Consider the following 14565-nt stretch of genomic DNA (forward strand, 5'->3'; position numbering starts at 1 on the left):
CATCAGCCAAGCGGGCCAATGAACTCGCTGCTCTTCGAGCAGATCCTCCCTTTATCCAGTTCCAGCCCGATAAAGTGACTCTTTATTTTGATGTTTCCTTCCTGCCAAAGGTGGTCTCCGACTTCCACCTCAACCAGCCCATCATACTGCCTTGCTTCTTCAACTCTCCTTCATCGCCCCTCGAGCGTATGCTCCACAATCTCGATGTCAGACGTGCCCTGGCTTTCTACATCGAAAGAACAAAAGTTTTCAGAAAGTCTAATAAACTCTTTCTTTGCTTCCATGGCCCAAATAAAGGGGCCCCCACTTCCTCTCAGTCAATAGCACGCTGGATTGTACAAACTATTTCCCTTGCCTACACCTTGGCGGGCAAGTCCCCTCTGGACTCTTTGACAGCTCATTCCACCAGGGTGCTGTCCACTTCTACTGCCTTTCAATGTGGCACCAAGGTTCCTGACATCTGTCGTGCTGCCACTTGGTCCACGCCGTCGACGTTCGTCAAACACTATCGGCTGGATATCAGTGCACGCCAGGATGCTGCATTCGGCAGAGCTGTTCTGTCATCTTTCTTACCGTGACGACCCACCAACCGGTAAGTGCAGCTTGCTAATCACCCATATGTGTGCATTCACAGAGACCACGAAAAAGAAAAAGAGGTTACTTACCTGTAACCATGGTTCTTTGAGTGGTTCTCTGTGAATTCACACAACCCATCCATCCTTCCCCACTGTCTGTCATGGGTTAATTGGCTACTTAATTAATTGTTTCCTTCAAACCCGGTGGATAAGTTTGGAACTGAGGAAGATGGTGGGTGGGAAGAGCATATGCCTCATGGAGGATCACACCATAAAATTGTTACTTTTAGCTCTAGAATCTTCCGAGAGAGTCAGCACAGGTGCAGACAATACCCATATGTGTGAATTCACAGAGAACCATTCAAAAAACCATGGTTACAGGTAAGTAACCTCTTTTTTGGGGGGACCATATGGCCCTGTCCTGATTTTTCTTCACCTTACCCATTGTTACGTTCATACATAGTCAGTTACAGAAAATACCCATATATATGATCCTTTATAGCAGCAATGCTCTGAACTGTTGAATCACTGAAAAATTACAAATGGGTGAGTTTTCAGGTTCTCCAGAACTCTTCATGAGGTAAAAAAGCATGAGGGTCAGGCAGAAAGTACAAAAATTTGATCAGTTGTGATCCACTGGCTCGTGCAGTCAGACTGTCAGGAAGGAAAAAGGGAGTTTTAGATTCTACAGTACATGAGCTGGAAGTAGCAAAGGTATCAACTTACAGGCTTTCTCCCTCATTGAAGACAAAATCCCAGCCCCTCCCACCTACACAACAGCCTGCCTTACTTTGTCTGGGGCATCAGGCAGTTGACCGATCTGCAATTGGCAGATCTACTCAGGAAGTATAAATTGATACCGTTATTATCCCTGTCTTATAGAATTTAAGGTTTTGTTTTTCTTTCTTGGCAGTCTGACTGCATGAGCCATGCGCAACACATCTGGTCCAATACTTGGCTTTTGGCTTCAATCCCAAGGTTGATGCTGTGTTTGTCTAATGAAAAGTGCTGTAGAACTTTCAGGTTTGCTGTATTTGTAATTTTTTGTAGAACAGGTAAATTTGCCTTACCTCAAAACCAGCAGAGGTGTCTTAAAGTGTCCCTAACTGTTTCCATGTAGAGTTTGCACATAGCGTCCAAGCAATTGCACTTGGTAAGTTTTGTATTTTGAAAGTCTTGTGAAGGAGAATGATATATTCAAATAGGAATAAATGTCAAAAAATGGGCACACAAAAATGAAACTGACTATGGATTCTAGGGTATATAAATACCCTGTGTACTGTACTTTTGTACACATTTTGCACTCAGTGTTAATTTACTCCAGGAGTAATTTCCATCTACCCTGCTTACTTTATTTATTTCCCCACTGAATGCCAAGCATGTGCAAAGTAGCAGTGGAAATCGAGGAAGTGCTAGTTGGGACAGTGGTGCTTAAGATAGACACCGCACAGTTATTTACCCTTAAAGCATCTGTCTTCCCCCAATTGCTTTTCTTAGTGTGGCAAATAAATGCTGTGAACTCCAGAACGGGTAAATGTCAGGCCAAGAAAGGATTATATACCCCTTTAATTGCCGCTGCATGCTGTGTCTTTCCCCTAACACTTTGCAGCTTAGTGATCCATCCAGTTTGGGTTTGAATTGGCAGCATAATAATCTGTTGATTTTATTCATGCATAGTACTGCACTCCTGCAGCAGAAATGTCAGCAGAAAACAACTGCTCTTTGGAAATGTAGGTGGAAATGTACCAATTTGTAATCAGCTGGTGTTAAATAGAACAAGCTGTGGGCATATTTTCTGCTCAGCTGTTAACATTCATTTTAACAGTCCCCCCCCCCTCAACTTTCTTGTTCTGTTTTCTCAGCACCATCAGAGGTCCTTCCTACAATGAGAAGATACGTCCAGTACTTCTTTGGCTGTCGGGAGTGTGCAGAACACTTTGAAGGCATGGCAGCAGAGTCCATGCACAAAGTGAAGAACAAAGATGGTGCTGTTCTCTGGCTTTGGTCAAGGCATAACAGGGTGAATGCCCGCTTAGCAGGTAAGAGCTTTACTGCTGGTGAGGTACATGCAGGTATATTTCAGTATAGTCATATGAATATTATCGCTTTAGAAGTCATTGGCTAAACAGTGTCTCTTGTTTCCTCATGCAGCCTAAAAAGGAGGGGGCAGAAAAGTTAGACTTGGTTTCTATGCTAGTTGTAGCGCCGTGGCCACTTCTATTCTGTGCCGCTAGAAGATGTGTCACACTTTGGCGCATAACTACTAAAACAACCCTGACCAGAAGAAGACTGTTTTCTTGAAAGCAGCCAAAGCGGCAGCAACCCTAGCATTCCAGAAATCTTTAAATCCAGGCCTTAGAATAGGCAGAAGCTTTCTGAATATTATCAGGCTTCCTTGTGATTTCCTTGACGAGAGCTTGCCCTCTCTGTGACTGCCAAGGATCAAGCACTGCAACAGTCACTCATTGCTTGCATAGCCCTCCAGTAGTCTGAGGAAAAGAAGCAAGTACGTAGCTGTGGGAGACTGCAAAGATAGTGTGGACAAGAGACGCCCATCAACTGGTTTCTGAATTTCCCTATGCATTTAGAATATCAGTGTTTTTCCTTAGAGAAAATTTTCATCATACACATTTTTAAAGCATTGTATTCTGGTTCAGTTTCACCACCTCCAGCTTGTTTCAGATGAAATGTATTGTTTCAGCCTTCACCATCCTTGTGTGCTGAAAATGTGTTGGAGGACAGATCCCATCATACTCAACCAATATGCCATTGACCATGTTGGCTGAGAATAATTGGAGTTGTACTTCAACACTTCTGGAAGATGCAAAGTCTGGAAAATTCTGCACTCTTCCAAATGTTACACTGGTTTCACCTGCTCTGTCTCTGTGTTTGAGTCATAGTTTTTCTTTATGTGGGAATCTTCAACCTATAATTGTGCAAATACAGAATATGGAAACTATTTTTTTAAAAAAAGAAGGATTTCAGTAGTGTCTCTTGAAGCAGAACATGCATACACATATGTTCAAAACCTGCTGGAGAACTTGGAAATGCGTTTGATTTTTAAACCCATCTTGTATCTGTTTTGCTTTCACTTCTGCTGTGTATTGTAAACACCTTTCTGGGTGCAGTTACAACCACCAACTTTCCACAAACAGGTTCCCTTCTGTAGTGCTGGGTTCTGACTCAGAAAATATATGGTAGCCGGTTCTCTGTGACATGCAGGAAGAAAGTTAAGATGAGAGAAGTTCTTGGTACAAGATGCCTGCTGATCTTTCTGACTACTTTGCAATGAGTGACTGATGAAGAGAGAAACATCTCTAGATTAGGATAAATCTCTCATCATGATGGAAACAAAAGTATCTTTCTTAGTACTGCCTTGCCCTTTGAGGGGATGAAACATACCATATGCCATATAGTATCTGGCTCTGAGTGTCCAGCAACCCCCTGCTATGCCAACCTTCAGGATACTGCAATTCAGAGGGAGATATAGCAGGCATATCTCACTAAGCTTAAGAGGGCTAATTTGCCTCCTCTTTCAATGGGAGGCATTAAAACAGTACAAGGTGAACAAGTGCACAGTGAAACCTAATTTATGTCGGACACAAATGTTCAGTTATTAGGTGGAGTGAGAGGGCAGGTCTAGCTCCTGACATTACAGCAACAAGCAGCTGGTGGTGTTAGCCAGAGTTGCAGCTTCTAAATCCTATCTGTCTTTCTGCAGGGGGCTTCTAAAGGCCGCCGACATGTGCCCTGGGAGGACCCTCCTCCCGAGACGGCTGTCCACATGCTCAGTTTCTTTGCACACACATGCAGTCCTTTGTTCCTTCTGACCTCAGGATGCTTGTTGTGAGAGCAAGAGAGATGATCAATGTAGCTGAGGAATCAAAGGAGCTGTTGACTCTTTGTCTCTCTCTTAGGGTTTTCTGCCTTATCTTAGGAACCTAATCTCCACCTTTTTAAGTCAAGTACTTTAACTTCACAATGGATTTGAAGTTTTATTCATTTTATATGGTTCCTGCTCCTTTGCCTTATTCCTTCATGTCTGAGATAAATAAGCAACAATTAGTTTAAATCCTTTTCACAATTTCCTCAAATTGTTCAGTGGGTTAGACTTAAATGCTGTGGCTGTTAGCATAGACAGTGGAGTACTGATGTCACCTTGCACATCTGTCTAAAAATATGGAAATAGACCAGTGAATGTAAATAGAGAGCTTTGACATTGACATTGCCAGTGTTTAAAGATAAAGGTAAAGGTTCCCCTTGACAATTTGTCCAGTCGTGTCTGACTCTAGGGGGCAGTGCTCATCTCTGTTTCCAACCCACAGAGGTAGTGTTTTGTCCAAAGACAATCTTCCATGGTTAAGTGACCAGCACCATGGTGGTACCTATTTATCTACTCACATTTACATGCTTTCAAACTGCTAGATTGGCAGGAACTGGGACAAGCAACGGGAGCTCACTCCATTGCATGGATTCGATGTTACGACTGCACGTCTTCTGACCTTGCAGCACAGAGGCTTCTGCGGTTTAACCCGCAGGCATTCACCAGATACACACCATACTGTTTGCATTCTTTTATGGTTCTCAACAGATTCCACAGACCCCACATTTTATGCAATGATTGTAATACAGTCATTCATATTTACATGCTGAGAAAACATACAACTTCTCTGGCTAACCTCCCACTTGGTTCTGAACATTGTAGGTGTCTAGAAGAAGAATAGCCGTCTTTTATTTTTTACATTTTAATTTATGCTTGGTGTTATAATCAGTAATTTATGCTTGGTGTTATCATTAGTACAATCAGATGCACTTCAGCAAGAGTCCACCTGTTAATTTCACATTTGGAAAAAAATGACTAGAATTAATGATCTTTGCATATTCTGATCAAAGGGAAAGAAACAACTTATAAAGTGGAAGTGTTCTTTTTCCTTTTGATTGGAAAGAAGGAAAGAACACCTTGTGTGCATAGACAGAAAGGTTATGTTTTCATTTGCCAAATAAATTTATGACATTGATTCCACCAAACGTTTTTTAAAAAAATTAGTAGGACCCATTTTTTAATTCATGGGATGCCAACCCCCAAAGCTTGTTTTTGTATACATATGTATGCACACACACACACACACACACACACACACACACACACACACACACAGACAGAGTGGTGCCTTGCTTAACGGGCGCCCCGTTTAACGACGAAATCGCAAACCGACGAACTTTTTGCGATTGCTTTTGTGATCGCATTGCAATGTTTTAAATAATCGGTACCCTGTTTCGCTTACCAATTATCGCAAAGTGATGATTTCCCCCCAGTGATTGGCGATTCCAAAATGGCCGGCAGGTTAAAAAAATGGCCACCCGCTGTGTTTAGGGATGGATTCCTCGCTTACTGGGCAGCGAAAATCGCCACCGTATGGAGGAGCTTCGCTTAAATGTCAGTTTTAAGCCCATAGGAACGCATTGAAGGGGTTTCAATGCATTCCTATTTGCTTTTAAAAATCGCTTTGCAGTGATTTTTGCTGCACCGATTAACATCGCTATGCGAGGCACCACTGTAGATATGGGGTGGGTGGGTGGTTGTGTATAGTTTTTATATACACATATACCTGCACTATTTTTAAGTATTTTGAAGCACCTCCTTTTATATCCCTTTTGTGCACTTGTTATCTAAATTATAACAAACACACCAGTGAATGATCTGAGAAGGCTTGTGGAAGCACAACATCATTTCCTAGTACCTCCTGTCAGCCTACCCTCAGCTGCCTCTTTACCAGAGGTTAGGGCTCTGCCTTTGTATGTGTGAAAATGTGTTGCATGCATGTGATACCTGTATATGTATGTATATTAATACTACTTATTTTTCAAGTCTACTTATTTCGGGTTTTTCCTTGGCAAAAACAAAACAAAATTTAATTTCTTCATACAGTGAAATAGGATTCCTTCAGCAGATTTTAATAGTTGCTTGACACATATAAATTTTAAAGAGTGGTGCTATAACATGTCTTAGTGAAAAAGCCAAGCAAACTCAGTTTGATTTGGCAAATAATCTATATGGTATACTAGCTACTAAAGTGGGGCTGTTCCAGCTTTAACCAATGTGCCAGTAGGCCAGCACATCTAACTTGTCTATGGGGACCAGCAGCTCACTTTCTAGTGGCCAAATACTGCCCACAAGCCATTGTTTTTCTCCATAATTTGACTTGCTAACATCTGGATACATAAGAATATCCTTAGTGCTTCATGGTAGTAATGTCTTGAACTTCTGATTCACTTTTTTTAGGTACTGCAAGTGATGATCCCAAATTTCCTAAGATCCAGTGGCCTCCTCAAGATTTGTGTTCATCATGCCAAATAATCATCAATGGAAGGCGTATGTGGGATGAGAGGGAAATCTTAAGGTTCTTCAAAGCTTATTTTTCACGGCACAATATATACTTGGATTTTATAAAGAGGGAGCACCCCAGAATGGGTCGAGATGTTGAAAAGAAAGACCCTGAAGCTGAGGGAAAGCTAAAGGGGGGAGGAGGTAGAGATGAGAATCACAGAAGAGATGAAGAGGAGTTTGAGGAAGACAAGAAGGGGACAGAGAAACCAGAGCAAGGGGAAGTGCTGAAGAAGAAGAATGGTTTGGAAAGGTTAGGCTTGATCGAGCTACATAAGCCAAGTATTATCAAGATGAGCACAAAAACCAAAGAGCAAGAGGAAGAAATTGTTGATCTTGATATCTTCAGTGAGCAGCACTACAAGAGCAAGGCCTTGAAGGTGGCAGGCCAAGCTAGCAGGTGGCACAGGCGGAATAAGAGAGACACTGGCCTGGTGCTGATGGAGGATGAAGGGCAGCAGCCTTTTGATGATGATGCCACCTGGGAGCGGCTGAAAGATAAAGGCTGGAGAGCGCAGCAGCTCATTGGGTCCATGGGGGAGGAGATTGAAAAAGAGAGTGATGGATTCATCGTAAGGAAGAACCAGTGGTTCCGTATACTGGGAGTGGGTTTTTCCCAGTTGGATATCAGCTTGTGTATTGTTTTGTACTTTCTCTCCTCTATGTGTTTGTTAGGCATGTACACCTTTTTCCGCATGCGTATGAGGTATCGCAAGGGGCGGTCAGGCTTCCCAGTTGCCTGAGAAAAAAGCCAAAGCACGGCAGCCATGGGACAGGGAAGAGGCTGGTGTGTACCTGCTTGATGTTATGACTTTTCAGCCATAATTCATACTCTAGTTGCGGATACACAAATGCAAGAACACACAGGTCAGGTGTGAAGGGTGCATGTTCATGTTGTATGTCACTTGGCACTATATTATGTATGGAAATGGCAACTAGGAGAGGGAATTGGTACTTCTGTGTATTAAGACCAACACAGTGAATAAAACAATACCTGGTTCCATTATAGTTGCCGTATGTGTGTACCCTGCATTTCTGTATTCGTATTAGAGTACAAGTTGTTGATTGTCAAAGGGAGTGGGTTTATTTTTTCAGAGCACATACTGACAGTTTGAGACTTGAGGAAAATGCTGCTTTTCTAAGTTGACATCATACAATGAAGGCTCAATTTTTATGCCTGATACATGGGGGTATTTTTAAGTCATGTAGTATCCTAGTGATACCTCAGTCCTTATTTCTTGAATTCTAGCTATAGAAGCACAGTCTAAAATAATGAGTTGCAAAATGCCTTGATCTGTTCTTACTAAACTGGACTCAAAATTTTCTGAGCCATTATCAAACTACCTTCAATAAAGCCAGTGTGTTTTGCTGTGTATGCAGCGGATGTTAAAACAGCACCCCTCTCCCTTTAAACTGTTGTTTGGGTACTAAGTGTAAGTGGCTTAAATCTGTAGCGTGGTTGCCAGAAATGGTGGAGCTCAGCACATCTATGGGAGTGCCCGTGAGCTGGAGTGTAGTGAAGTCAGGCCTGGACCTCTCATTTGCCTCTTCTATTCTGCACATTTTTTTTCCTGTGGATCAGAAGACACGGCATAGTAAACTCCACCACTGGTCTAAAGAAACAAGCTACTAATGGTGGTCAGGAGTACAAGCTCTTTTCCTAACAATCCTCTTTGCACAATGGAATACGTAAGGTCAATATAAGACAGTTCCCCCATGATCAAAATGCCAGCATTGTTCACTTTTTGCTACCTTCCTAGCAGCCTCTTTCACAGACTCCTCTCTCACAATCTCTCTCCCCCTCCCATGGTCTCTTGGCTCTCCCAGCTCCTATTCAGGTAACCAGTCTGCCAACTGCAACTCTTATTTTACCCACCACCATTTCCAACCTAGTCCATGACTTCCCAGATACCTCTGCCTTCAGGCTATTCTATCAATCACTCAATTTGCTCTAATACATTGTGATCAATTTCCTATAATTCACTAGGAGGAGGAGTAGAAATCAATAGGAGATATAGGTGTAGGACAAACTGCCAGAAGGCTGCTTTTGGGGGGATATGACCATATGGTCCTAAGCTACCCACTGGCTGTCTCTGGCTTCTATGTAAAAACACTTTTCAGCTAGAAAGATGATTGGATTTAGGAGGCAGATTGAAAAGAAAGATCTAATGTAAGTGGTATCTTGGAATTTATAAAGACTTCTTAGCCACCCTTTTTGTTCCATACTGTAATTAATTGCTAACTGGCCTTCATTTTGAAGAATTTTGAAGCACCACGCTGAAGAGAGGGAAACAGCAAGGTTTACTTTAAACAGTGGAACAGCCCCTGTCAAATAACGTATTGGTGGTAATGACACCTGATGTCTGAGGGTAAGAAGTGAATGGGCCTGACACATTTCACTAGGAAAGTGAGACAGAGTGGAAAGAGAAAAATGATAATAGCAGAGTCTTCATCCCTGTAATAACTTGCCTTTCAAATAAGATACTGTAATGAAGAGCTTGCTATAATTATTTCAGTCATGTTCATAATGGAAAAATATGAAAAGAGAGTAGTTGATGGTACAGGCAAATAAAGTTCCATTTGCTTTCCTCAGAGAACTGCAGTTCTCCCAAACTTTGCATTGCTCCCTCATCCCCTTATTTTGACGTGCCTGTGATTTTCAAGAAAACCTGTTCATTTTTACACAAGTGCCTTCATACGACTTAGTCCTCCTACTCACAAACTGTCTCAGCTGATACAGTGCTGTGGCTAAAAATATGAGTGATAATGATCTGGGAACTTGATAATTCTATTCAAACCTTGTCTTGGTGGCCCTTGAACCATCAAGGGAAGCTGTATTCTTTCAACCGTAAGCCACTATCCGCAGCAAGGGGATAATAAATACTAACACCTTACAAAACTGTGGTAAGAATAACCAAGGGTATGTGAAGTACTTTCAATGGTTGAAATCCACTGTGTGATTTTTATTGATATTATTATTGAGACTGACCTCCCCCCCTACCCCACAAATTCACATAAAATGTTTTTAACAGTGGCATCTCCTGCACTGTTTTTCTTTAATACAGTTCTGGTTACAAAAAGGTGGTGCCAATTTTATTCAACTTTATGGTGTTCATCTGTACTGTTAGAAAAGAAATATGCAGAAAAACAGATGAAGGGAACAAAGCATTATTGTCTCAATTTCTCTTCTCTTTCCCCAGCTGATTAGAAGTTTTCAATTCTTTGGTTTCTATATTATTTAAATTGGTCAGCTTCTGCATTCATTGTGCTTTTTTTTCTTTCTCTTCCACTGTCCAGTTTGTGGGCTGGATAACTCAGTCTTAGATAACCAGGAAGATTGTGTGAATAAAGCTGGCATCATGTGATGTCTACATTCTGTAGACAAGAGAATGGGACCTCAAATGGTATAGGCTCTTTGACAGAGTTGGGGAGCAGTATGTGTGTGCCAAGGAGCTATTAAGCTTTCTGAAAATCTCTCCTTGAAGCAGGCAGACCTTTTCTGGTGGTCATTTTCCTTTCCAGAATGTGACTGAGATGATGATAATTTTTTCAAAAAAAAAAACAGGTGCTAATATGTAACCTATGAGGGATAGTAACTTTAAATACAAGTTTGATTGGCTGGCAACCTATTAACACTAAACAATAATAATTGAACTTAAAGCAAAGAGCATATAATGTTAGTGTAGAATATCCAGTTCTCTACTGCTGGATATTCCTTTCTGTTCTGGGATACAACTATTTTAATGTTTAATGAAAGAAGATTATTTTCCCCTGTTCATTAATCTACTGTAGAACTCTCTCATGCTTAGCTGTGTTTATCAATGATATTAAAAGCCAAAATTACTTTTTAAAAATTGTACATAAGTGTTTGAGTTGTAAAACAATGAAATGGTCTGAGCTTTTGTTTCTGATGTTGTAAATTTTCCTTGTCCGTGTACTCTGGTGAAAGCATTGTAGTCATCATTCTGTTTCTATTGTCCTTGTCTGTTACAGCAATTGTACACCTTAAGTGTGAATCAGCTGGTGCATTTTTGAAAACTTGTCAGCTCTTCTCAGGTATCATTATTGGAAAGATCGTTAAATTAATAGTTAGTGCCTTTTAGTCAGATTTTCTTAATACAGTGGTGCCTCGCATTACGACGTTAATTTGTTCCAGCGAAATCGCTGTAGAACGAAAACATTGTAATGCAAAAAGAAAAAACCATTGAAACGCATTAAAACCCGTTTAATGCATTCCCAAGGGCTGTAAACTCACCGTCCAGCGAAGATCCTCCATAGGGCGGCCATTTTCGCTGCCTGTGCAGCGAGGAATCCATCCCAGAAAACAGTGGGGGCCATTTTGAAACTGCTGATCAACTGTTGGAAAAAATCATCATTTTGTGAAGAATCGGTTCCCGAAGCAGGGAACCGATCATCGCAAAGCGAAATTCCCCCATAGGAAACATCGTTTTGTGATTGCAAAAGCGATCGCAAAAAGTTTGTTGTAATGCGGTTTCTTCATTAAACGGGGCAATTGTAAAGCGAGGCACCACTGTAGTTAAGACCAGAACGGTGAACTTCTTTGTTCTTGTGGGGATGAGGGGATTTTGTTCTACAGACAATGATCTTCAGGTTTGAAGTGTATTTCACCTCACAAATAGACCTTACAGTTCCTTGGACTCTAATAGGGTTAGCACAAACTATGTATCAGTAGACTTCATAGTTGTGAACCATATGTGTTCTGTAGAGCTGGATAATGCAAAGAGATGTAATATTGATGTGCAGACTTGTTTCTATCTCCTATTTGCTACTTGGTCCCCACCACAACCACCATGAGGGACTGTGAGAAAAGAAACAATTTTTTCCCTTGTTTTCTGGCCACAAGAGATGAGATGATACTGTTTCAGCAGCCAGATCCAGCCTATGAATCGCCAGTTAGCCATTTCTGGCTGAAGATGGTGAGGGTGCCTTTTTTATTTCTTACCATGAGAAATGAAAATTAATTTATGTTTTAGTGTTTTTCTGATATATTAAGAGTAGGAAAAATAGTCATGAATCTACATTTTCTTAGCCTGTTTTCAAGTAGGACTAGCGGTGCAGTGTTCCAGCCCAAGGAGATGCTGACCTTCCTGCTAAATGGATCAAACACTCCTCAGGCAGCCACAGGTGCACTTTGAGCCTCCAGAGAAATGGCAATTAAGCCATTTATTTGAGACCTGGTTGATTTCTCTTTGATTTTTTTCAGACTCATTTGGATTGTTTTCACCTTTTACCTCAGTTATTTCTGTTACCTGTGGAGCATTTCCAAGTATTAGTCAGCACAAAATTATTTTCTCACTGTTCATCACATTCATTTGTATTTGCTTGTTTCTGGTCTAATTCTGTACTTTGGTTTCTCTCTGTACATTCTCCCCTTGTCTACCTGTTTAACAAAAGTCACTGAGTGACTAAGTGGTAGGAATGGGTTTGGTGGGAACACCCTATGTAACCCTGGAAGCCCTCAAACTAGCAGGAGGTAGAGCAGCCTCCTCACCTAAATGCTATTCCCATCCTGCTTCACCAAACTGTTAGAAAAGTCTGCTGCTATACTGTGGGAATTGTGAGTCCTTCCTGAACTTACAAAGGTGCAAGGAGAAACAAATTCCAACCTTGGCTGCCTCCGTACACTCTCTATGGTAACTTCCATTGGGATTCATTCCCTCATGCACCTTTGCATCAATTTAAGCCTGTTTTCTTACTTCTTAGAAGAGTCACACCCTTTTAGCAAATTACATTTCTCCTCCCAGTCCTTGCCTGAACTGCCTTTTTCCTCACAGAGAGCTTTAGCAATAAGGACTCTTTCTTTTGCTTCAGCACTGTTCTTTTCATCTTTCATATTGTCTTTTCACTTTTTGTTTGTGCCTCACAAATAAATTCAGCTTTTGGGTCCAACCAGCATTTGGATCCCAAAATACACACATCTCCTCAAACACATTTGGGTTCTGGTGCTGCTACCACTTTTTGTGACGTTCTGTCCCAAGGAAGTGCTTTCTGACCTTGTTCACACTTGCTACATCACACATTCTGCAGGCTGTTGTGCAGATATCTCAGGTATCTTTGACACCTTTCAATACCTGAAATCCTGGACACTGTTCCTTAATGCCACAAAGGAAGGCATCAGCCTGAAAGAACAACCACCCCTCAAAATCCACATCTAAATACATTATTTTGGGGTTCCTTCTATACTGTCCCAGCCAAAGCCTCCTTTGCCCCAAGCTGGTATCACAGATAATTCAGGTGTTTAATGAAAGGAGTTTAACTCTTTGTTCCTATAAAATGTAGCCTCTTGTGATGTGTATTTTTGTCTGTTAGTAGTATGGGCTCCTTGTTATGTAAACATAAAATAAATATTGAGGGGAGTTTTGTTTAAACAAACAGGTGTTGTTGTTTTATTGTTGGACCACAGGTAATAGGAATGAAGGAAAAAGTAGGCTTTAAAATATGAATGAGAAAGGTTACTGAAGAATAAAATGTAAATATATTTCTTCTATATTTAAAGATCAAAATAACTTCTTTACAGAAGTCAGTTTTAACACACACTCTAAGTTCCATAGACAGACTTCTTTTAAACTCTAGCGCAGACTATACTTAAGTCTTAAACAGACTTCTGACTCTCGTCTGCAATCTAACTCATTGCTGTAACATTGTGATCTTGTGTTGATCTCTAATTCTGTCAACTCTAAACTGATACACAGACCTCATTCCCACAACGTTCCGATCATGCTAACCAATCAGCATCCTGTCCCTCAGCTGCTAATCACTCTAGCACCCCACTCTTATATATCCACTATAGAGGCATAGAGACTTATTATAGAAACATTCTTTAGAACCTTATTACAGATTTTTATAAATACAGTTCTACACAGAGGCTGAAAATGGGCAGGACTGCCACAAATGATATATCTACATTCCTTTTGAGTAAGTTCTCTGTCATCCCCTTCACTGGTGTTATGTTTCATGAGAGGAACTTGTTCCCACGAGCAGATGGGGCCTGCTCATAATCTCCATCTGATATGTTTTAGGGTTATGTATTGAGGGAGAGAAGAAAACTGCAATCCAAAGCTTTTATTTATATATATATAAATAAAAGCTTATATATATTTATTATAAAGCTTATATATATTTACATATATGTAAGCTTTGGATTGCAGTTTTCTTCCCCCCAATCATTGTATATTGTCTTTATTGATGATTGATGAGAATAGTGTGCAAAGCAGAAATGGAAATGATCTGCTAACCACCTGATTCCTTGCCCCTGTAAGTATACTTCCTAGAACCTCTATTTTTAGGCAGTCTACCTAATGGCTGTTGTAGAAAGAGACTATTGAGTCTATCTCCTTTGGTACTACAATAATTAATGTGCTGCTTGTACTATATGCTCATATCCCTATGCCTCAGAGCCCTGATATATTTTGTAATGGTACATGAGGAAACCGTTTTTGGAAAGAAAAATGAGAGGGAGGGATTTGTTGCTTCGCTTTGCTTTTGCTTCTTTAGAAACAAATGAACTTGGCCTGTTGCCTTTCCTCTGTATTCTTCCACTCCCAGCTGAAGCAAAGGAATGATACAAGGAGCATCCAGTGTTTC

General features: G+C 40.9%; 1 protein-coding gene across 1 annotated transcript in view; it reads left to right on the forward strand.

Moving 5' to 3' along the window:
- QSOX1 (quiescin sulfhydryl oxidase 1) overlaps positions 1-13353 on the forward strand; it is a 103932-nt gene extending 90579 nt beyond the window's left edge. Inside the window, exons 11-12 of the mRNA XM_020789745.3 lie at positions 2438-2614; positions 6859-13353. Of these exons, the coding sequence (XP_020645404.3) occupies positions 2438-2614; positions 6859-7703 (1022 nt within the window). The 3' untranslated portion in view covers positions 7704-13353. The remainder of the gene's footprint in view (positions 1-2437; positions 2615-6858) is intronic.
- Positions 13354-14565: the final 1212 nt, after the last annotated feature.

This window comes from Pogona vitticeps, chromosome 4 (genome assembly GCF_051106095.1).
Source record: "Pogona vitticeps strain Pit_001003342236 chromosome 4, PviZW2.1, whole genome shotgun sequence".
Lineage (NCBI taxonomy): Eukaryota > Metazoa > Chordata > Lepidosauria > Squamata > Agamidae > Pogona > Pogona vitticeps.